Source organism: Leptodactylus fuscus, chromosome 4 (genome assembly GCF_031893055.1).
Source record: "Leptodactylus fuscus isolate aLepFus1 chromosome 4, aLepFus1.hap2, whole genome shotgun sequence".
NCBI lineage: Eukaryota > Metazoa > Chordata > Amphibia > Anura > Leptodactylidae > Leptodactylus > Leptodactylus fuscus.
This window is the reverse complement of record NC_134268.1, coordinates 214,262-239,004: the sequence shown is the minus strand read 5'-3', so window position 1 is coordinate 239,004 and position 24,743 is coordinate 214,262. Positions and strand designations below refer to the sequence as shown.

Here is a 24,743-nt window from a genome sequence, read left to right as displayed (position 1 = left end):
TGATTCTGTCTCCATTCCCATTGGCGCTAATGTAAACAACATGGTGGAAGTTATCTCTGGTCATGATTGTTTACATTTGTAATGGATGATTAAGTTGTACATGCAGAAAGATAGAAGAACTATAGAAGCGTCCATCATGTTATTTACATCAGTGTCAATAGGAATGGAGGCAGAATCATGTGACCGTTCTCTGCAGCAGTTTAATGTCCGATGCTGTCATTCTATTAGATCAGACTGTAAGAAGGTAAAAGTGACCATTGATGGTATTATATGGAGAGGGGGCTCTGAGGACTGGAGGACCCCAGGAGACAAATGTCACAGTCTATAGAACTTACACTGGGTTATTGTTGTCAGGGGAGTTCCCAATTCGGACCTCGGCTCCCAGCAGTCGCTCCTTACAACAGTCCCCTCGGTTTGTTAGGACAACGTTGGATATCTTGTAGATCTGCTTCAGGTTCACCTGCCACCATGGAGAGAGGTCTCCCTTAGTATGAGTGCAGGAGCCCTTCATGTAATTGGAGTTTTTTTCACCATTTATGGCCAATTTGGCAATTCCCTTGTTTGATTCTGAATGAAAATTGGATATCTGAGAGGCTTCTCCATTTCTTGCTATCTCTATGGCTGAAAAAATATGAAAGAGAGAACTGTCACTTATATGAAGATGAAATGGAAGGACATTATTATCCCTCCTCCATTATTATCCCTCCTCCATTATTATCCTCCTCCATTATTATCCCTCCTCCATTATTATCCCTCCTCCATTATTATCCCTCCTCCATTATTATTAGAGATGAGCGAACACCGTTCGATTGAAAAGGTATTCGATCGAATATCAGGCCGTTCGAGGTATTCGTTTCCAGTCAAATACCACGCGGCAAACGCAGTAAAAGTCCATATCCCCTCTCACCTTCCCTGGCGCGTTTTTTGCACCAATAACTGTGTAGGGGAGGTGGTACAGGAACTACGACAACATAAGCATTGCAAAAAAATTTATAAGAATAGCCAGCGCCATCTTTGTGACAGTTGCGGTGAGAGATACGGAGAGAAAGATATCTGCTGAGGGCTAGAGAGGATTAGCTTCTAGTAGGCAGGGAAGAACTAAAGAAGAAAACCAACAGCTCTTCTCAGAGCTATACACTACAGGGAGAGGAGTCCAGCTTTCCATGGGGTGTCCCCCCAAAACAGGAATACAGAGCAATTCAGTCCAGTTCTATACGCTCAACCCAGCTTTCCTCAGTGTATAGACCATTAAAATGCATAAGGCTTGCGCAAAGGGACGAGGACGGGGGAGTGGAAATGCAGATGGGGAGCAAGGTTGCGGTCAACCAACAGCGTCTACTGCGCCTACAGCTCTGTGGCAGCAAGCATTACGCTTCTCCACAGTCCCCGGCTTGATGGCCACATTAAGTAAGGTGCAGGCCCGAGCACCAGGAAGAGGTGTTACAATGGCTGGCGGACAATGCTTCCAGCACATTCTCCACCAGCCAGTCAGCCTCTACCTCAACTCCTCCTCCTATCCAACAGACTGCTCCTCCTTCCTCACAACATGCCCAATCTTCCCAGCAACCTAATCCCATTTTACCGGAATTCATGAAATATCTAGACTCCAATGTCATCGGACTCCAATTTACATACTCACATAATGTTACCAAAATTTCATTTTTAGATGTGTGGCTAGAAGGTGACCCTAATACATGTCTAATTAACACTAGTGTGTATAGAAAAAACATGGCAGGTAACACACTCTTATTGGCTAGTAGTCATCCCCCAAACCACACACTACAATCCATCCCAGTGGGTGAATTGATACGCACTATACATACATGTTCAAATGAAGTTTTATATGAGGAACATAAAAAGATTACGTTAGATAGACTACATAGCAGAGGATACCTGAAATGGTCATGGAAACGGGCAGAAAACATAGTTGACTCCATACCCAGGGAAGATCTACTTAAAGAAAAAACATCTAAAAAATCCAGAAAAGGACATAGAAAATGAAATACTCTGCAGCGTCCTATAGTCTTCTCCACCCCATTTAGTAACCAATTCAAGGCCATTAAAAATATCATATATGGTAATATCCCAATACTTATGCAGGATCCAATTACCAAACAGATCAAATTGTAGCTAGAAGGGGATGTACCATAGGAGACAAGGTGTCACACAGCTTATATGTCAGGGATATACCCATATCAGATACATGGCGGAGTGTTAGAGGTTTCCACAAATGTGGTCTTAACCGGTGCAACATGTGCAAATATGCATATAAAGCTAAAACATTCACAGATTCAGATCAAAGTAGAACATACACCATCAAAGAGTTCATGAATTGCAACAGTCATCCTATCGTACACATGGTTGAATGTCAAACATGTAATCTCAGATATGTAGGACTAGCTGTTACCCGCGACTTGGTCTGCGGTGATTGTAGCAGTGGGTATATACAGGCGCGGGTAAGGTTTTCGTACTGTGTATAAGGTCTGGGATATGAAATGTAACTTTGTATCTTGTTTTTTCTGTAATTCAGAGAATACGTGAGACTTTTGTGTTGCAGTTACTTTGTATTTGAGCTGCTATATATACGGTGTTGTGAGAAACTTTACATAGTGACTTTGGGACAGAAGTATTTGAAGTTAACCCTTTCCCGCCGATGGCATTTTTTGATTTTCGTTTTTTGTTTTTGACTCCCCTCCTTCTAAACCCCATAACTTTTTTATTTCTCCGCTCCCAGAGCCATACGAGGTCTTAATTTTTGCGGGACAAATTTTTCTTCATGATGCCGCCATTATTTATTCTATATAATGTACTGGGAAGCAGGGAAAACATTCAGAATGGGGTGGATTTGAAGAAAAAATGCATTTCTGCGACTTTCTTACAGGCTTTGGTTTTACGGCGTTCACTGTGCAACCAAATTGACATGTCCCCTGTATTCTGTGTTTCGTTACGATTCCAGGGATAACAAATTTATATGGTTTTATTTACATTTTGACCCCTTAAAAAAATCCAAAACTGTGTTAAAAATTTTTTTTTTGAAAAGTCGCCATATTCTGACAGCCGTAACTTTTTTATACGTCAGTGTACGGGGATGTATAGGGCGTCTTTTCTTGCGGGGCCGGGTGTACTTTGTAGTTCTACCATTTTCGGGAAATGTTATTGCTTTGATCACTTTTTATTCAAATTTTTATCAGAATCAAAACAGTGAAAAAACGGCGGTTTGGCACTTTTGACCATTTTTCCCGCTACGGCGTTTACCGAACAGGAAAAATATTTGTATATCTTTGTAGAGCGGGCGATTTCGGACGTGGGGATACCTAACATGTATGTGTTTCACAGTTTTTAACTACTTTTATATGTGTTCTAGGGAAAGGGGGGTGATTTGAATTTTTTATCCTTTTTATTTGTTTTTATATATTTTTTTACTTTTTTTAAACTTTTTTTTTTGCATTTATTAGACCGCCTAGGGGTATTGACATGGGTGGGCGGTGTCGCGGATTGTCAGAGCGGTGGGGGTCGGCAAACATGGCTGCTCCGGAGCGTTAAAGAGCGCCTCCTGGAGTATCGGTAAGGTGAGGGGCAAAGTGGTAACGTATCTGTATATGAGATTGTGTGGGGTTAGGGGCGAGGCTGTAGAGGGTAATAGGAATTTTGTGGCTTGCTATAGTCCAAAGTGTGTGAGATTGCAGAGATGGTGATGTGAGTTTGGGTTTTGTGGGGGTCCTGGGAAAAACGTATGTGCGCTATTGTGACGAAAAGTAGCCTATTGCGCAATGGGGTGTATTAACTATGTTTGTGGAAACTTTCAGCCAAATCGGTCCAGCGGGTTTTGCGTGATTGAGGAACAAACATCCGAACATCCAAACACACAAACCCACAAACTTTCACATTTATAATATTAATAGGATGTTCCATATGAAACATCAAGACTCGTATTTCGGAACACATAACTGATAGTACCAAGCAAGCAGAGAATATTTCTAACTTATCTCGCCACTTTTCCGTAATACATAATAACGTTGATTCTCTGAAATTTTATGCAATAGAACGTGTAAATATGCCTTGGGGAAGGAACATCGTTCCGAAACGCGTAGCAGAGGGCTATACGCCCTGTCTCAGCCATATCCCCATAGGAACATGAAGAAGGTTTTATAAAGCATGATTAATAAAGATTGAAGATTTGATTCATCCTCGGTCTTGTGGATGTTGGATTTTTACGTCTCTTCTGGTTCAAAGCTGTGACTTACTGGGTTAAGTCCACCGGTTCCGTGCACCACAAGCTCCACGTCGGATATCACATAAAGGGGTGAGCTGAATATTCCTATTGTTTTTATGCACACGAGAAATACAGCGCTACCCACCCCCGTACACAAGCCTTAAATGGCCACATCTCCAAACTCCTGGCCCAGGAGATGTTGCCGTTCCGGCTTGTGGAAACTCAGGCCTTCCGTGACCTGATGGCAAGTGCAGCACCTCGCTATGCCGTCCCTAGCCATCACTATTTCTCCCGCTGTGCCGTCCCCGCCATGCACCAGCACGTGTCACGCAACACGTTCCATGCCTGGCCCACGTTTTCAATTTAGTGGTGCAACGGTTTTTACCAGAGCTACTGGTGACAGTGCAGCGCTTATGCGCACCCTTTGGCAAGTCCACAGTAGCCGCTGCTAGCCTCCGAGGCCTCCAGCAACGCCTCCATCTGCCAGAACACTGGCTGATGTGCGACGTCCCCATCCGCTGGAACTCGACGTACCACATGTTGAGCAGGGTGTGTGAGCAGCAGAGACCCTTGATGGAGTACCATGTCCAAAACCCAAGGGTTCCTCAGAGTCAGCTCCCGCATGAGTGGCCATGGATGGCAGACTTATGCAAGATCTTGCGTGTCTTTGAGGAGTCAACCATGAGGGTCAGCTGTGACAACGCAATTGTGAGTGTAACAATCCCGCTCCTGTGTGTGATGTGTTATCTAACACACCAAAGCCCCTCTATTACCCCACTATCACAGCCTAACAACTACACACTATACACACTCACTACAACCTCTATCAAAGTGGGGGGAAATACCAGGAAACCTTCTTTACTCTCCAAATGGAGGGACACAAACCCCAATGTAAGCTCCACAAACATTACCAAGCCCCCCTTTATATCACGTTCCCCATGACAAGCACAGATGGAATAGACAATGGGAAATCCTTCAGTCCCCCCCCTGACCTGTCATTGTGGATGTGTGTGATGTGGGGAGACCTTCCAAAATTTGTTATGTCAGTCCAGGTAGCTGCAACGGGGCTAAGGGATAGCAGTAGGGAATCTCGCCCTGCACTACTCCCACTAGCTATCCCGGTCCCTGCCTCACGGGTGTGGGTCGGCTGTACTCAGGCTAAGCCTGACCCCGACAGCTCCTCTCTCACTGATTCCGTAGGCCTAGAGGGAAGTGGGAGAAGGAATGCCCTATAAGATCTCTAGGGACTGGAGACTAAAGGGGGTCACCCCTAACGAACAAGTGAAGCTGCTACTGACAGGGACTGACAAGGGTGTGCGCTGACTAACAACACAAGCAGCACACAGGAAAAATGTGGGAAAGGATTCCCCCAAACCAATATGGGAAGGAACCGTACACTAGGAAACAAACACAGGGAAACTGAGTAGAAATCAAAGGATAAGGCAATTCACTCACACAGTCAATTATACACAGAGGGAGGATTGGTGAACACAGAAGGGAAAACACACAAACCAACTCGTTCACCCAAACCTCCCAAAAATCAACCACGGAACTTCCTCTATCCCAGAACACCACCTACTCCTCCTGCTAAGGCCTAGCTCTGTAAAAGCGACACTCAGCACAGAACCATGGGAGGCATGGGTTTATATACAGAGTAGAGACCACTCCTCCCAGGTGCAAATGGGAGGACAGACTAATCAACCAGGAGATAAAGCTGCCTACCATCAGTGCGCGCGTGCAAGTCAGAAGGTGTGCACCAATACCCACGACAGGACAACCCCGCAGCGCCAGGATGCCACCCCAGACACTGCGCAGCCAAAAACTCCCCAGGTAAGAAAAATAGAAATTAAAGAACCTAAATACTCCTAACAAAATTCACTTTTATGGCCCTTAACATGAGCCCGTACAAATGAAGTTCCAGGCCCTTAAGCTGAGCCCCAGCAGAGATTGGGGCCCTTCAGGTGACTTCAGCCTCTACCTGCAGAGATTGAGGCCCTTTGGGTGAGTAGAGCCTTGCACCAGCAGAGTGTTAGCCCCGGTGGTTCCAGAACCATCCCTCTCATTGTGTTGGATTGATGCAGTGGATGGGACTGAGGACCAGACATTGACCTTGATTGTGATTGGGAAATTGATAACATTTTAGCACCAAGTCCTGGGGGTAACTTTTATTTAGAGGACCACAAAGGGGGAGAAATGGCTGCAACCACTACTAGCGGTAATGGTCCTCTAATATCGGACTCTACATGACCTCTACAGGGTTTAGACAGCCCTAGACTGTATAAGGAAAGGGCTTTGGACTCATTGGCTGGTTTCTTATTCTATTTTCAAAATATTGGTGACTTTTTTTAGTATTAGTCCATAAAAAGGGGGCACATAGGCGGGTCACTCACCTTCTACCAGGACGCATGGTGAGAGGAACAGGACCTGCAAATGGCGGACTCTTTGGAGCAACTGATCCAGGAGAGGGTGGCCAGCCAGGGCCCTGGCTGGTTGCTTAGCCTCCTTCAGCGGTCATGCGAATCGGGGGCCAGCGGATCGGTTTCCAGGGCGGCCGGGCGGCCGCTGAGGGTATCTCGCCCTCCATCTCGGCTGAGTCCCAGCCCGCCGGCGCGCGGGGGTGTCGGCGCTGCAAGGCAGAGAAGGGAGGCCGGGGTTCGTGGTCGGCAGTCAGCCTCTGGCAGCGGCAGCACAGGTGAGCGTTCCAGGAGACCTTCGATGCGTGCCCGGGGGAGGGTGGGGGGTGGGGGAGGGTCCCCAGCTTTGCCTCTGCGTGCCTCCTCTGATGCTAATATGGCCGCCGCCACGCGGCCTGAAGCAACGGTCGCTGCCGCGGCTGCTGTGGGTGGTGCTTCCCCTCTGCTCTTTGATGACGCGCCGCCGGGGGGCGTGCCCCTGGCGCGCGTCGCTGAAGCGGCCGGAAGTGACGGGGCGGAAGGGGCGGGGCTCAGCGCTTCTCTCGCCGGAGCTGCTGGAGACGCAGCTCCGGCTGCTTTCTCTGCCACAGCTGCTGCCGCAGGCTCCTCGGGCGGCGGTATGGATCCTCCTCGTCCGGCGGTCTATGCTCCTACAGTTCAGGTGGGTGTGTGCGGCGCAGGTCATGAGGGCGGGGCCTCCGGGGTCGGCGGGGGGCGGGCCTACATGATGCTGCGGCCGACGGTGCGGTGGGGGTGGCATTAGGGGAGGGTCCCGCAGGTCACAGGGGTCAAGGGGTCACCCGAGGGGTTCGGTCGGCCCTCCTTCACAGCGGGGCGTCTGCGGGTGTAGGGGACTGGGTGCGGGAGGGCAGGGGCTCGCGTCATCGCTCTAACATTTCGCCTTTCTCTGAGTCTTCATCAGAAGACGACAGGTACCGCCACGGAAGTGGGCGTCACTTGGATGCATCGCGAAGACACAGCAGCCGGAGGAGTTCTCGTAGTCGCAGGAGCCGTACAAGACATCGCACCCCGCGCAGTCGTTCGTCCTCCAGGTCAAGGCGGAGCTACAGTCATTCAGACCGAAGGCTGCGGGACGGGTCGCATCGTGCCTCTTCGCATCGGGAGAGTCGTCGGGGTTCTGCAGTGGACGGCCGTCCGGAGAGGGCTACATCTTCTTCGGCTGGACTACGACATCAAGACGCACAGCCTCTACCGACCGCTCCTGTCCAGGCTCCTCTTCCGGTCCATCCGGGGCCGCAACCTGGTGAGTACGCCTGCCGCACGGCTTGGGCACCTCACACCACGACACCCACACCGACACTTGCACCTGGCCAGGATCTTTCATCCTTCATTAGGCAGTTGTTAGAGGTTTCAGGTAGTCCTCAGGTTAGGGCGGACCCGGTGTCCGCCGCTGCACCCGGGGGGGCTGCTCCTGCCCCGGTCGCGGACTTAGCATCGAGTTGCATGCTCCGGGACACTATGTTCTGCGGAGTCACTCCGCTGGGGACACACGTCCCAGCGGAACTTAGGGATAAGATTGTCAAGGGAGAGTTCATAGACATCTGGTCCTTGTTGTCGGCAGTGTTAGGAGTATTTTGTGTCGTGGGTATTGGTGCACACCTTCTGACTTGCTCGCACGCACTGTTGGTAGGCAGCTTGATTTCCTGGTTGATTAGTCTGTCCTCCCATTTGCACCTGGGAGGAGTGGTCTCTACTCTGTATATAAACCCATGCCTCCCATGGTTCTGTGCTGAGTGTCGCTTTTACAGAGCTAGGCCTTAGCAGGTGGAGTAGGTGGTTATCTTGGATAGAGGAAGTTCCGTGGTTGGTTTTTGGGAGGTTTTGGGTGAACAAGTTGGTTTGTGTGTTTTCCCTTCTGTGTTCACCAATCCTCCCTCTGTGTATAATTGACTGTGTGAGTGAATTGCCTTATCCTTTGATTTCTACTCAGTTTCCCTGTGTTTGTTTCCTAGTGTAAGGTTCCTTCCCATATTGGTTTGGGGAATTCCTTTCCTACATGTTTCCTGTGTGCTGCTTGTGTTGTTAGTCAGCGCACACCCTTGTCAGTCCCTGTCAGTAGCAGCTTCACTTGTTCGTTAGGGGTGACCCCCTTTAGTCTCCAGTCCCTAGAGGTCTTATAGGGCATTCCTTCTCCCACTTCCCTCTAGGCCTACGGTGTCAGTGAGAGAGGAGCTGTCGGGGTCAGGTTTAGCCTGAGAACAGCCGACCTACACCCGTGAGGCAGGGACCGGGTTAGCTAGTGGGAGTAGTGCAGGGCGAGATTCCCTACTGCAATCCCTTAGCCCCGTTGCAGCTACCTGGACTGACATAACAGTACACTCAGCCGGTAAAAAAAAAAAAAAAAAAAAAAGGGTTCGTTTGCATTATGACGGACCTGAAACAGTTGTACCAGGCGGTGCAGCAGATCTCCACTGAGATGGAGGGGATCAAGCTACGAATGGATGCCATCCAAGCTTCTGGCGTATCTCAAGTACAGCAGTTGGCTCAACACACAGCCTCTCAGGTGGAGGGCATACAGAGGCAGGTGAGTAGCGCCCCTGTGGGTCGGCCTCTGGAGCCAAAAGTCAGCTTACCTGAACCCTTCCGAGGTAAGAGGTCAGATTTTTTCCGATTTCAAAAGGACTGTCTTTTGTATTTCCGGCTACGGCCGTTTTCCTCCGGTTCTGAGGTACAGAGAGTTGGGATTATTATTACTTTATTGAGAGATGATCCCCTCATCTGGGCACATTCGTTACCAGCCAACTCAGCTTGCTTACTAACTGTAGAGGCGTTTTTCTCCACAATGGGGTTACTGTATGACGACCCAGACAGGGTACGCACGGCTGAGTATAACCTACGACGTGTGGTGCAAGGGGATCACGCTATAGAGAAATATTGCACAGAGTTTCGTAGGTGGGCAGCAGAAGTACACTGGAATGACCCCGCTCTACTTAGTCAGTTTGAGACAGGAACCACGTCTCGGACCAGGTTAAAGATCATCTAGTTTCTCACCCTGTTCCTGGAGATCTAGATGAGGCCATGCAGCTGGCAATTAGAGTTGGACGGCGCCTCCGGGAGCGTGGAGACAAGAGTCCTGGGGGGCTTAGCCCTCCTCAATTCTCCGTTTTTAGAGAGGACCCGGGGGACCAACCCATGCAGATTGGGGCCACTGTGCGAAGTGCTAGACCCAAGAGTGAAGGGTCCCGCACAGTACGCTGTTTTGTGTGTGGAGGAATGGGACATTTAGCAAGGGTATGCCCCTCCAGAGAATGGTTCGCCAAGGAGGGTAATAACCCCAGGTCTATTGAGAGTAAGGGGAGAAAACCTACTAAGGAGGGAGGTGTGCATATTTCCTGTACTCAGACTGCCGGGTTGACCCTTGATGGATGGGTAAATGGGCAGAAGTGCCGGATTTTGGTTGATTGTGGTTCGGCAGTCAACCTTATTGACTCAGAGTTTTGCGAGCAACTAAGGGTGAGTCCTTTGGTCTTGAAGTCTCAGATACCGGTGTGGGCTATTGATAAGACCCCTCTACAGCAATCTGTCATCTCCAAACAGGTGGAGGGTCTGGAGTTTATTGTGGGTGGCCACAGGGAAGAGATTGACTTGTTCTTGTTGTCTAAATTACCAGCACAAGTAGTGTTGGGGTGGCCCTGGCTGAAGCAGCATAACCCTATTATCAACTGGGAGACCGAGACAGTAGTTTCTTGGGGGCAGGGGTGTAATGGTCGATGTCTGCCCATATCCGTGATGTCTTTGTCTATAGACAATTTGCCTCAAGAAATATGTGAGTTCAGGGAGGTCTTTGAGGAAAGGGCAGCCAAGACATTACCACCACATCGCACCTATGATTGCTCGATTAAATTTATACCTAATGCTGTGCTACCCAAGACAAGGTTGTACAATCTCACTATTCCGGAGAGGGAGGCGCTCAAAGAGTATATTGAGGGGAGTCTAGAGGTGGGGCATATTCGCCCATCTAAGTCCCCAGTAGCAGTGGGGTTTTTCTTTGTTAAGAAGAAAGATGGAGGGTTGCGCCCTTGTTTGGATTTTAGGGAGATTAATAAAATCACGGTGCGGAATCCCTATCCCATCCCGTTGATCTCGGATCTTTTCAGCCAGATTACGGGAGCTCGCTGGTTTAGTAAAATAGATTTACGTGGGGCGTATAACTTGCTGAGAATCAAGAAGGGGGATGAGTGGAAAACAGCGTTTAACACACCCCTAGGACACTTTGAGAATCTGGTGATGCCTTTCGGTCTAACCAATGCGCCTGCGTTTTTTCAGAATTTTATTAATGATGTACTAAGTGCCGTCATAGGGAGGGGGGTTGTGGTCTATCTGGACGATATACTCATTTACACCCCGGATTTGGAGACTCATTGGGAGAGAGTGAGAGAGGTTTTAAATCTCCTGAGGGTTAACCAATTAAGTGCTAAGCTGGAGAAATGTGTGTTCGCGGTCAATAAATTATGTTTCCTTGGCTATATCCTATCGGACAAGGGGTTCGAGATGGATCCTGAGAAGGTCAGGGCAGTCTTGGAGTGGCCGCGACCTGAGAACCTAAAGGCGGTCCAACGGTTCTTGGGATTCTCCAACTATTATCGCCAGTTTATTAAGGGATTTTCTGAGGTTGTGAAACCCATCTCGGACTTGACTAAGAAGGGGGCTGACTGTGCTAAGTGGTCGCCAGAGGCGCTAGCCGCGTTTGAAGAATTGAAGAAGCGATTCTCCTCCGCTCCCATTTTGAGACAGCCGGATGAGAGGTTGGCCTTCCGAGTGGAGGTGGATGCCTCCTCGGTGGGGGTGGGTGCAGTACTTTCTCAGGAGTTCGAGGAGGGTACGCATCCCTGTGCCTTCTTTTCTAAGAAATTCTCTGCCTCTGAACGGAATTATGACATCGGAGATAGAGAACTACTAGCAATAAAACTAGCGTTCGAACATTGGCGTCATTTCCTGGAGGGGGCCAGAAGGCCAGTCCAGGTATTTACCGATCACAAGAATTTGGTTTATCTTGGGTCGGCGAAGAGATTAAATGCACGGCAGGCCAGATGGGCTCTATTTTTTGCGCGGTTCCATTTTACCGTGACTTATGTGCCGGGTTCAAAGAATGTTAAGGCTGATGCTTTATCCCGGTATATGTCGACTGAGGAGGAACGAGAGGCGCCGGCCACTATTCTTGGGGATGGAGTGGTGGTAGCAGTATTGGGCACAAAATTGGAGAAAGCCTTGATCGAAGCGCAACACGCTGCACCTTCCAAGATACCTAGAAACAAGCTGTTTGTCCCAACTACTCTCCGACAAAGTCTACTGAGGGAGTGTCACGAGTCGGTTCTTGCTGGTCACCCGGGGGTTTCAGAGACCATGAGATTGGTGTCTAGGAATTTTTGGTGGCCAGGGTGGAGTAAGGATGTCTTGCAGTTTGTTCAAAATTGTTCGGTCTGTGCAAGAGCCAAGGCGTCGCTTACCCGTCCCCACGGTCTTCTACATCCGTTAGAACCTCCTAAGGCACCTTGGACTCATCTGTCTATGGATTTCATCACGGGCCTTCCAGTGTCTAAGGGTTTCACGGTCATTTGGGTAGTCGTTGACCGCTTCACGAAAATGTGCCATTTGATCCCGTTTTCCAGGCTGCCATGTGCCAAGACACTATCAGGGTCATTTATTAAAGAAATTGTAAGGTTGCATGGTCTTCCTGAGGAGATCGTTTCGGACAGGGGTCCGCAATTTGTGGCTAAATTCTGGCGGGCTTTTTGCAGCAGGTTGGGAGTTACACTGTCGTTTTCCTCCGGGTTTCACCCGGAGTCTAACGGGCAAACAGAGAGGAAGAATCAGGATGTGGAACAGTTTTTGAGGTGTTTTGTTCGAGAGAATCAGAATAATTGGGCTGACTTTCTTCCCCTGGCAGAATTTTCCTTAAACAACCATGATTCCAACGCCACAGGTACCACACCTTTTTTTTGCTCCGGTGGTAGACATCCTGTTTTCGGAGTATTTTCTTCCATTTCGTCCCCAGTTCCGGAGGAGGAGCTATTTTCTAAAAAGCTGCAAGGGGTATGGTCCCGTATCCGAGAGAATCTGGTGCGGGCGTCGCACCAGGCTAAGGTCCAGGCGGATAGGAAGAGAGGGGAGTTGCAGTTCTTCCCTGGTGAGATGGTTTGGTTGTCCACCAAGAATATCAGGTTGAAGGTTCCTAGCAAGAAGCTGAGTCCCAGGTTTGTGGGTCCTTTTAAGATCATCAAGATGGTAAATGAAGTGGCGGCGCAGCTGCAACTACCTAAAAGGTGGAAGATAAACCGGGTGTTTCATGTCTCCTTGTTAAAGAAGGCCAAGAAGGGAACGTCTCCAGTTAAAGTTCCACCAGTTTCTGAGTCCGGGGAGTATGAGATATCCCGAGTTCTGGATAGCAAATATGTTCGGGGGAAGCTACGGTATCTGGTGGCATGGAAGGGATACGGTCCTGAAGATAATTCTTGGGTTCTGGAGTCGGATATGTCAGCCCCCAGACTCGTGGAGAAATTCCACAAGGAGTTCCCGAAGAAGGATGCTCCTAGGGAATCCGGAGTCTTCTCCTTGAGGGGAGGATCCTGTTAGGAGTATTTTGTGTCGTGAGTATTGGTGCACACCTTCTGACTTGCTCGCACGCACTGTTGGTAGGCAGCTTGATTTCCTGGTTCATTAGTCTGTCCTCCCATTTGCACCTGGGAGGAGTGGTCTCTACTCTGTATTTAAACCCATGCCTCCCATGGTTCTGTGCTGAGTGTCGCTTTTACAGAGCTAGGCCTTAGCAGGAGGAGTAGGTGGTTATCTTGGATAGAGGAAGTTCCGTGGTTGGTTTTTGGGAGGTTTTGGGTGAACAAGTTGGTTTGTGTGTTTTCCCTTCTGTGTTCACCAATCCTCCCTCCGTGTATAATTGACTGTGTGAGTGAATTGCCTTATCCTTTGATTTCTACTCAGTTTCCCTGTGTTTGTTTCCTAGTGTACGGTTCCTTCCCATATTGGTTTGGGGAATTCCTTTCCTACATGTTTCCTGTGTGCTGCTTGTGTTGTTAGTCAGCGCACACCCTTGTCAGTCCCTGTCAGTAGCAGCTTCACTTGTTCGTTAGGGGTGACCCCCTTTAGTCTCCAGTCCCTAGAGGTCTTATAGGGCATTCCTTCTCCCACTTCCCTCTAGGCCTACGGTGTCAGTGAGAGAGGAGCTGTCGGGGTCAGGTTTAGCCTGAGAACAGCCGACCTACACCCGTGAGGCAGGGACCGGGTTAGCTAGTGGGAGTAGTGCAGGGCGAGATTCCCTACTGCAATCCCTTAGCCCCGTTGCAGCTACCTGGACTGACATAACAGGCAGACCATATTGCCGTCGATAAGGAGCGGACTTTTGAAAAAGGTTCGGAACGTAAGCAGAGAGTGGCGAAAACTTTTGGCAACTGGTTACAGGCCTTCGCCACTCTTGCTTATATTACGTGTCAGGCTTCCCCGGTGAAGGGCCCTGAGCTCTTCATTTATATGGATACAGTTTACAGCGCGTATAAATTGCATGGGGGTTCGGCCTGGTGGCGGTACGATGAGGAGTACCGTCGCCGCCTGGCCCTGACCCCCTCCGTCGGTTGGGCCTCTAAGGCTACCGATGTTTGGATCCAGCTGATCCTTTCCCAACGCCCCCAGCGGCCTTTTCAGTCAGGTGCCGCCGGTGCGGGGCAGCAGCCCGCAGCGACGGCACAGCGTCTGAGTGGAACCTGCTGGCTCTACAATGAGGGCCACTGCAGATTTCACTCTTCCTGCCGCTTCAAACACGAGTGTTCGATCTGTGGCAGGTCGCACTCTGCCTTGCGCTGCTTCCGCCGTAACCGGCAAGGCGGCAAGCTGGGTGCTGCCGGCACCACAGAGAACGCCGGTGAACGTGCGGCTGCTGGAACAGTGGCTCGCCCTCTACCCCAGGAGGCGGGAGGCAAGCCTGCTTCTTGAGGGTTTCTCCGACGGTTTTTATATTCCCCACGCCCCTTCTTCGGTTATGTTTCTTTCCCCTAATTTAAAGTCTGTCAGGGATAATGAGGAGATGGCGTGGGAGAAGGTCATGAAGGAGGTGACGTTGGGCCGGATGGCCGGCCCCTTTTCCGATCCCCCGCTGTTGAATTTACGGGTCTCCCCCTTGGGCTTGGTGCCCAAAAAGGAGGCGGGCAAATTCCGGCTCATTCATCACCTCTCTTACCCTCCTGGGTCATCAGTTAACGACGGCATTTCGAAGGAGGATGCGGCAGTGTCGTACACCTCTTTCGACAGGGCTGTTTTTCTGGTTGGTAGGGCTGGTCCGGGTGCTCTGTTGGCTAAGTCCGACATTGAGTCGGCTTTCCGGCTGCTTCCGGTGCACCCCGACTGTTTCCACTTGTTAGGTTGTAGGGTTAAGGACAGTTTTTTCGTCGACATGTGCTTGCCTATGGGATGCTCTATTTCATGCTATTATTTCGAGCTTTTTAGCTCCTTTTTGGAGTGGTCTTTGCGTTATGAATCGGGCATCCCATCAGTTTTGCACGATTTCTTGTTTGTTGGTCCGGGAGGGTCGCCTGTTTGCGCGTATTTGTTAGCTACCTTTAGGTCCTTGATGTCCCGGCTGGGCGTTCCCCTTTCTGCCAAGAAAACGGAGGGCCCGTGTACGCGGCTGTCCTTTCTCGGTATCGAGATAGACTCGGTCGACATGGTGTTTAGGCTCCCGCCTGACAAGCTCGACCGTCTGCTGGGTATGATTGGGGATTTCCTTCTCGCCAAAAAAGTTACGTTGCACCAGATGCAGTGTCTCCTCGGCCTGCTGACATTTGCATGCCGGGTTCTGCCCATGGGGCGCGCCTTTTGTCGCCGGCTGTCGCTGGCTACGAAGGATGTGCTCCACCCCGACCATTTTATTCGCATTACGCGTACACTGAAGGAGGATTTGTGTGTTTGGAGCGTTTTTCTTTCTCAGTTTAACGGTCGGGCTGTTTGTCAGCAGGAGGAGGTTACAAATGCAGAGCTTTCTTTGTTTACGGACGCGGCTGGGGGCGACGGTTTCGCGGCTGTCTTCGGGGATGAGTGGTGCAGGGGGTCTTGGCCTCCGCAGTGGGTTGAATCGGGCTTGGTTAAGAACATGGCCTTGTTGGAATTTTTCCCGATTGTGGCCGCGATAGAGCTTTGGGGTGATGGGATGTCCAATCGTAGGATAGTTTTTTGGTGTGATAACCTTTCGGTAGTGCAGGTTATAAATAGTCAGTCTTCTTCCTCACCTCCGGTGCTGGCGCTGCTTCGGCATTTAGTTCTGGTTTGTTTGCAGCGTAACATTTGGTTTAAAGCTCGCCATGTGCCTGGGGTGCGGAATAGGATTGCTGATGCTTTGTCTCGCTCACGTTTTCAGGTCTTCCGTGCCCTGCATCCGTCGGCAAAGACAGAGGGTTGGAGTTGCCCCGATTCCTTGTGGAGCCTGGTAGGGAACAGCTGCTAGAGCTCATTTGGGGGTCGGTATCTGCGTCTACGTGGAAGAGCCACCACAGTGCCTGGGTCCTTTGGTTGTCCGTGTCTGGCGGTTCAGCACCCGCGGACGCTCAGATGTTGTTAGATGTTTCTTTGGAATTTTTAGTCAAACTGAGGAGCCAGGGGCTGTCTTATTGCGCGGTTGTTAAAAGGTTAGCTGGGGTTGCATTTATGCTCAAGTTGTTTGGTCGTTTGGATGTTAAAAAACACTTTGCTATCCGACAGGTTTTGAAGGGATGGAGGAAGGAGAAGTGTGGGGGGGATCGGCGGCGGCCGGTCTCGTTTAGCTTGTTAACTCACTTGTTTGGGGTTCTGGAGGTCGTGTGTCTGGATGGTTTCGAGTTGGTTTTGCTGAGGCCCTCCGTATTGGGGAGTTAGTCAGTCCCAGTAAAACTAGGCCCGGGGGTTTGGGCGCGGGTGATGTGGTTGTTTCCGATGCAGAGGTTAAAATTTGTCTTCGCCGCTCGAAAACGGACGTTTTCGGGCGGGGTACTTGGATTACCATTGGACGCACGGGGTCTGAGTTTTGCCCCGTGGTTTTGATTCGGGATTATTGTGCTAGGCGTCCCGCAGGGGACGTCCTTTTATTGCATGAATCTGGTTCGCCTCTCACTCGTTTCCAATTCCTGTCTGTTTTTTGTGCATGTTTAGTTGCTGTGGGGCTGGAGCCTCGGGACTTCGGCACCCATTCCTTCCGCATCGGAGCCGCCACGACGGCCGATGCTTGTGGTTTGGGCGATGAGGCGGTAAAACGCTTGGGGCGCTGGAGATCCGATTGCTTCCGGTCTTACATTCGGCCCGACCTGATGACTCCCTAAGCCTCGGCGTTCGCTGAGTGCGATGGGGTGCTGATCTGGGCCTTTATGTCTTTTTCTTGCATTTTTCTTCTATGTCTTGTGCCTTTGTTTTTCTGTGTTTTCTCTATAGAGGCTGTTCCGGTAGTGGTGTGGCTCATAGGCCACTCTTTCCTGTATTGGGCGGAGAGGAGAGCGGCGGTTCGGCTTGGGGGTCTACATTTCGGCCTGGACGGAGTGGACGTTCGTTGGAGAGGTTGTCGAGGTCTGCAGTGGAGGCAGGTTCTGCCCGAAATAGTGGCCGCGAGCCGTTTGACGGCAGGTCCTGCAGTTATTGTAGTCCATGCCGGAGGTAATGATCTGGGTCATGTGAAGCTAGCCGAACTCATTACCATGGTAAAGCAGGATCTCCGCCGAGTATATGACTTTTTCGGTAAGGTGGTCCTGGTGTGGTCGGAGGTTGTGCCTCGCCTTTGTTGGAGAGGCGCGCGAGACGTCGCCGCGATTGATAGGGCTCGGCGGGTTCTGAACATCCGGGTTTCCAAATTTGTTAGGTCTTTGGGTGGGGTAACCATACGGCACTTGGATTTGGAGGGTAATAACGAGAAGTTGTTAATGAGGGACGGAGTGCATCTCAACCCCATAGGGTCTGATATTTTTCTCTCTGGGCTGCAAGATGGGCTTGAGAGGGCCCTGGTTCTTTTGGGTGGGGGGGCCAACAGGCAGGTGTAGGGAGGGAGCGGTACACTGCCTGTTGTGTGGCGGGGGTGTCCATGCCCAATTTGAAGTATGGTAACCTACATGCTCGCTGGATCGCAGTGGAGCATTCAGGGCGAATTAAGAAGACAGGAAGAAGAAGAGCCGGAGGCGGGCATGGACGGTTTATCTTTTGTTTCTCGTTTTGAGGTTTTTATTTACCTTTGTTATCAGGTATAAATAAAGCTGTGGCCTACCCCACTTATACCACACTTAAGTTTCTGATGGTCTTTATTGTTAGTGAATAGTCACCAAAAGAGGGGTGTTATACACAGAGATGGGTCCAATGAGTCCTGATCAGGTGTTAATTGTCCAAACAACATGCTCCAGTACTTTACATGTAGATCAGAAACCACTTTCCCTTCTGACACCAGAGTTAACCAAGCTTCACCATCATCATCCTGCTGAGATGGAGCCACTAAAGGAAACCTTGCCTTCCAAGGCCTGTCCTGGAGCTGCGACTGAGCCAAATGCAAACACAGAGTCCTTTGGAACTGAACAAAATTCACCAGCAGTGTTTTTGGCCCTTAGGGTGAGTTCACATGGAGTAAACTGGGTAAACTGGCGTGTATGTTGGCGTGTAATTTTACACGTGTAAAATAAGTCTCCCATTGACTTCAATGACATTTTTTTACACGTGTAAAAAAACCACGTCAAAATACATGTGTAAAATGTCATTGAAGTCAATGGGAGTCTTATTTTACACGTGTAAAATTACACGCCAACATACACGCCAGTTTACTCTGTGTGAACAACCCTTTAGGGTTCCACTTAACGCGTGGACAAGTGCATGCGGCCAGGGATGCTACATCTCAATCACGGCACACTGGCTGAATGTAGTTGAGGCTGGGACCAGGTCGCAAACTGTGGCGGCCTGCCTTGTCTCCCCACCCAATATTCCTGGCAGGAGTGCTGAAACACCACCCTCCTCCTCCTTCACCATTAAATCGACCCCAGCTACGAGTTGGAAACGCTGCAGCACTGGTGTGGAGAGACGTCAGCAGGCTGTGCTGAAGCTCATCAGCTTGGGGGACAGACAGCACACTGCCTCCGAGGTCAGGGATGCCATCCTCGATGAGATGGCAATGTGGTTTTCACCGCTGCACCTGGGCCCAGGTATTTTGTCATGTGTGATAATGGCCGGAACCTGGTAGCGGCTCTGGAGCTTGCCAGCCTCCAACACGGCCCATGCCTGGTGCACGTTTTCAACTTATTGGTGCAACGGTCTTTAAAAACGTACCACAAGGTTCTCGAGCTACTGGTGAAAGTGCGGTGCTTGTGCTCCCACTTTGGCAGGTCTACAGTAGACATTGCTAGCCTCAATACACTCCAGCAACGCCTACATCTGCCTGAAGCACCGGCTGTTGTGCGAGGTCACCACACGCTGAAACCCTAGATACCGTCTGTTGAGCAGGGTGTGTGAGCAGCAGAGATCTTTGATGGAGTTCCATCTACAAAACCCAAGGGTTCCTCAGAGTCAGCTCCCGAAGTTTCTGCACCATGAGTTTCCATGGGTGGCAGACTTATGTGAAATCCCATCCCATCCTTTCCACTTGACAAGAAACATTAGCATGCGCTCATCACAATTCCTGATATGGCAGCTGTGTTAAGCAGGGTGCAGGGTACAACACAGACCAGGCCCGAGCACCAGGAACAGGTGTTACAATGGCTAGCGGATAATGCTTCCAGCTGCTTTTCCAGCAGCCGGTCAGCCACTACCTGCAGTCGTGTTCATACCCAAGAGTCTGCCCCTCCTTCCTCCCAACATGCCCAATCTTCCCAACAGAGTCATCCCACCCTTGCCCCCTCCCAGGATCTCTTTTCGGGTCTTTTTACTGTCTCTCCCTCTGTTGAGCCACTTTCTGAATCACAGGAGCTACCAGACGACTTTTTGTGTCCTGAGGCTCAAATAGTGAAGCATCCACCATTTCCTACCAATTTTGTGGTTGTGGACCCACAACCGGCGTTTCTGGGCCTCGGTGATGATGACAAGACACAGTTGCCATCAGGGCAAGCTGTGGTTATGTGCAGTTTGCAGTAAGGTGAGAGTGAGCAATTGGAAGAGGAGTTGGTGGACGACGAGGCCACCGACCCGAAATGGACAGGGGTGATGTCTAGCGTGAAAAGCAGGGTAGATGTGGAGGCAAGCACAGCAGAGAAAAAGGTGGCTAGAGGCAGAGGCATGGACAGGGGTGATGTCTAGGGGGGAAAGCAGTGTAGATGTGGAGGCAAGCTAATCATGAAAAAATGTGGTTATAAGCAGAGGCATGGACAGGGGTGATGTCTAGGGGGGAAAGCAGTGTACATATGGATGCAAGCGCAGCAGCAAAAAATGTGGCTAGAGGCAGAGGCATGTCCAGAGGCAGCAAGGCCAAAGATTTTCCGTGTCCTAGCCACTCGCGCAAAACTCACCCATGTTGGCAGACTTATGCGAGATCTCTTCGTGTCTTTGAGGAGTCCACCAAGAGGGTCAGCTGTGACGACACACTCGTGAGCGTCACAATCCCGCTCCTGTGTGTGATGCGAGAATCCCTCCTCGCCATCAGGGATAACGCATTGTACGCTGAGGAGTCAGGCATAGGTGCTGAAACATCCTAGCAGGATAGTCATGGCAGACTCCTGTCCGCTTCACAGCGTATATTGTTGGAGGAAGAGGAGGATAACGAAGTGGCAGATGATTTCATTGTCACACAAGAGGCTAGTGGCACCCCCTGGCCAAACTACTGCCACTGAGGGGCCTAGTGTCACCAGGAGGGACAAGTATAGGCTCATGTTGCGGGAGTACCTGGCCAACCACAGCCCTGTCCTCTCCGATCCCTCTGCGCCCTACACTTAGTGGGTCTACAAATTAGATTTGTGGCTGGAACTTGCGCTATACGCCTTGGAGGTCCTTCCCTGCCCTGCCACCAGCGTGCTATCGGAAAGGGTCTTCAGCGCAGCCGGTGGCATCATCACCGATAAGCACAGCCGGCTGTCAGCTTACAGTGCTGACCGGCTGACTTTCATCAAAATGAACAGCCAATGGATAGACCCATCATTTGCATGACAAATTTAGTGCGGTTTGCACACTTTACAAGTCTAAACTGAGTAGGGGCTCTGAAAAGAGCAACCTTACCACCTCTTGCGTGCGCTGTCATTTGGAAGGCAAGCCCTGGGCTCAGTGGGAGAGAACAAATGCAGGACAATCGTCGCCCAGCGTTGCCGACACTGCCACTTCCACCGTTTACACCAGCCTGGACACCTACACATCTGTCTCTGACAGTTTGGGGAAAGCCTCTTTGAAAGCCTACTCCTGCACTGCTACCTCAACCACAGCTGTGACCTGTACATGCTTCAGCACTGGGGTGTGGAGATGTCAACAGGACGTGCTGAAGCTGATCAGCTTGACCAACAGAAAACACACTTCCCCCGAGGTCAGGGATGCCATCCTGGCTGAGATGGCAATGTGTTTTTCCCTGCTACACCTGGGGCCTGGCATTTTTGCGCCTGTGATAATGGCTGGAACCTGGTAGCAGATCTGGAGCTTGCCAGACTCAAACACGGTCCACACATGACCCACGTTTTCAAATTGTTGGTGCAATGGTTCTTTGAAACCTACACCATTGTGCCTGATATACAGGTCAAAGTGCGGCCATTTTCGTAAGTGAGAACTAGCCTCTGCTAGGCAGAAAACATTCAGAGCACACTCCTCTCATCTTCGCACCGTTGGCTGGCGGAGGAAGAAGAGGGGGATGGAGTGGCATCTGATGTCCCTGTCCCACACGAGGCTAGAGGGTGCACTGCAGTGCATCCCATTGCTTCACCACAAATGGTGTGAAGGGGAGTGGAAAATGGAGGAAATGAAGAGTGACCCTTACAGTTGGGGCCAGCAAAGGCATGCCAAGTAACACACTGGCACACATGGCTGACTTCATGTTGAGTTGCTTTTCAAGAGACAAACGCATACTTCACATCATGGAGAGCAAACAATACTGGATTGAACAAAAAATTGGAATGAGCTGATCCCTGTTACGGATAGCCCTCAGCAGCACCTCTGTCCCTACGTCTACAAGCCGCAAAATGACACAAATATGGCGGCGGCCGTTCTTATAAATCGGAGGTCACATGTTTTCGGCAGCCAATGGGTTTTATCAAATTTTTTTCACTGCCTCCATTGTCGTAGTTCCCGTCCCACCTCCCCTGCACAGTTATCGGTGCAAAAAACGCGCCAGAGAAGTTGGGAGGGGATACAGATTTTTACTGATTTTGCAGTAAATCGAATACCTTGAAAGGCCTGATACAGAGCAATTTGATCGAATGGTGTTCGCTCATCTCTAATTATTATCATCCTCCATTATTACCCTCCATCTCAGTAACAACCAAGGGACTATAATACCGAACAACCGCTCTAACCACTGACATTCACTGAAATAATAGCCTCATTATTGGGTGTTCTGTATCCAGGTCCAGGTGACTGGTGGTTTGATGGATCCATCACTGTATATATATACACTCACCGGCCACTTTATTAGGTACACCATGCTAGTAACGGGTTGGACCCCCTTTTGCCTTCAGAACTGCCTCAATTCTTCGTGGCATAGATACAACAAGGTGCTGGAAGCATTCCTCAGAGATTTTGGTCCATATTGACATGATGGCATCACACAGTTGCAGTCGCAGATTTGTCGGCTGCACATCCATGATGCGAATCTCCCGTTCCACCACATCCCAAAGATGCTCCTCTATTGGATTGAGATCTGGTGACTGTGGAGGCCATTGGAGTCCAGTGAACTCATTGTCATGTTCAAGAAACCAGTCTGAGATGATTCCAGCTTTATGACATGGCATTGCATTATCCTGCTGAAAGTAGCCATCAGATGTTGGGTACATTGTGGTCATAAAGGGATGGACATGGTCAGCAACAATACTCAGGTAGGCTTTGGCGTTGCAATGATGCTCAATTGGTACCAAGGGGCCCAAAGAGTGCCAAGAAAATATTCCCCACACCATGACACCACCACCACCAGCCTGAACCGTTACCGATACAAGGCAGGATGGATCCATGCTTTCATGTTGTTGACGCCAAATTCTGACCCTACCATCCGAATGTCGCAGCAGAAATCGAGACTCATCAGACCAGGCAACGTTTTTCCAATCTTCAATTGTCCAATTTCGATGAGCTTGTGCAAATTGTAGCCTCAGTTTCCTGTTCTTAGCTGAAAGGAGTGGCACCCGGTGTGGTCTTCTGCTGCTGTAGCCCATCTGTAGCCTCAAAGTTGGACGTACTGTGCGGCGTTCAGAGATGCTCTTCTGGCTACCTTGGTTGTAACGGGTGGCTATTTGAGTCACTGTTGCCTTTCTATCAGCTCGAACCAGTCTGGCCATTCTCCTCTGACCTCTGGCATCAACAACGCATTTCCGCCCCCCACAGAACTGCCGCTCACTGGATGTTTTTTCTTTTTCGGACCATTCTCTGTAAACCCTAGAGATGGTTGTGCGTGAAAATCCCAGTAGATCAGCAGTTTCTGAAATACTCAGACCAGCCCTTCTGCCACCAACAACCATGCCACGTTCAAAGGCACTCAAATCACCTTTCTTCCCCAGACTGATGCTCGGTTTGAACTGCAGGAGATTGTCTTGACCGTGTCTACATGCCTAAATGCACTGAGTTGCCGCCATGTGATTGGCTGATTAGAAATTAAGTGTTAACGAGCAGTTGGACAGGTGTACCTAATAAAGTGGCCGGTGAGTGTATATACACTATGTACTATACTATACTATACTATATACATTGTATGCTGTGACAACATAACACCACCATACAGATAGCAGCACTATGTAATCTCATCATATAGTTCTAAAATTCTTGTTGTGTGCAGGTTGGAGGAGACCCCAGTAGAGGACGGTGCAGGTTATCTCACCTCTCTGTCCATGTTATAATCCTGCCTGTGTGATACAGATATATTACCGCACTGTGTGTAGATCTGATCTCACCTCCAGGTCCAGGAGGACTACACCCCCGAGCCAGGGCCAGAGATCCCAACAGTATCAGAGACGACAGAAGATTCATCCTGAAGGAAGAAGAAGAAGGTGGTAAAGAATATTACTAAATGTAATGAGAACTCAGAGACTGAGGAGAAATGTAGAAAATCATTTGTTTTCATGTCCCTGAGTTATTCTCCAGTCACTACCAGAGCTGCATTACTACACTTGCAACATCCCAGAGGGCTCCTGGTTTCAGTGTTTGTCTACTGTGCTTCAGATAGTAATAGGCAGATAACAGATAGTAATAGATTGTATCCCCCTGTCCTACAGTCGGCCTCTCCTGACATGGCTGATAACAGATAGTAATAGATTGTATTCCCCTGTCCTACAGTCGGCCTCTCCTGACATGGCTGATAACAGATAGTAATAGATTGTATTCCCCTGTCCTACAGTCGGCCTCTCCTCTCCTGACATGGCTGATAACAGATAGTAATAGATTGTATTCACCTGTCCTACAGTCGGCCTCTCCTCTCCTGACATGGCTGATAACAGATAGTAATAGATTGTATTCCCCTGTCCTACAGTCGGCCTCTCCTCTCCTGACATGGCTGATAACAGATAGTAATAGATTTTTATTCACCTGTCCTACAGTCGGCCTCTCCTCTCGTGACATGGCTGATAACAGATAGTAATAGATTGTATTCACCTGTCCTACAGTCGGCCTCTCCTCTCCTGACATGGCTGATAACAGATAGTAATAGATTGTATTCCCCTGTCCTACAGTCGGCCTCTCCTCTCCTGACATGGCTGATAACAGATAGTAATAGATTGTATTCCCGTGACCTACAGTCGGCCTCTCCCCTCCTGCCATGGCTGATAACAGATAGTAATAGATTGTATTCCCCTGTCCTACAGTCGGCCTCTCCTCTCCTGACATGGCTGATAACAGATAGTAATAGATTGTATTCTCCTGTCCTACAGTCGGCCTCTCCTGACATGGTTGATAACAGATAGTAATAGATTGTATTCTCCTGTCCTACAGTCGGCCTCTCCTCTCCTGACATGGCTGATAACAGATAGTAATAGATTGTATTCTCCTGTCCTACA

The 24,743-nt window shown here is 49.8% G+C and overlaps 1 protein-coding gene across 1 annotated transcript in view; it reads right to left on the bottom strand.

The window, feature by feature from the left end:
- LOC142201104 (uncharacterized) overlaps positions 1-23,721 on the bottom strand; it is a 45,965-nt gene extending 22,244 nt beyond the window's left edge. The window contains exons 1-2 of the mRNA XM_075271932.1: positions 23,646-23,721; positions 336-621 (exon numbers count right to left, since the gene is read on the bottom strand). Coding sequence (XP_075128033.1) covers positions 336-621; positions 23,646-23,721 — 362 coding nt within the window. The remainder of the gene's footprint in view (positions 1-335; positions 622-23,645) is intronic.
- Positions 23,722-24,743: the final 1,022 nt, after the last annotated feature.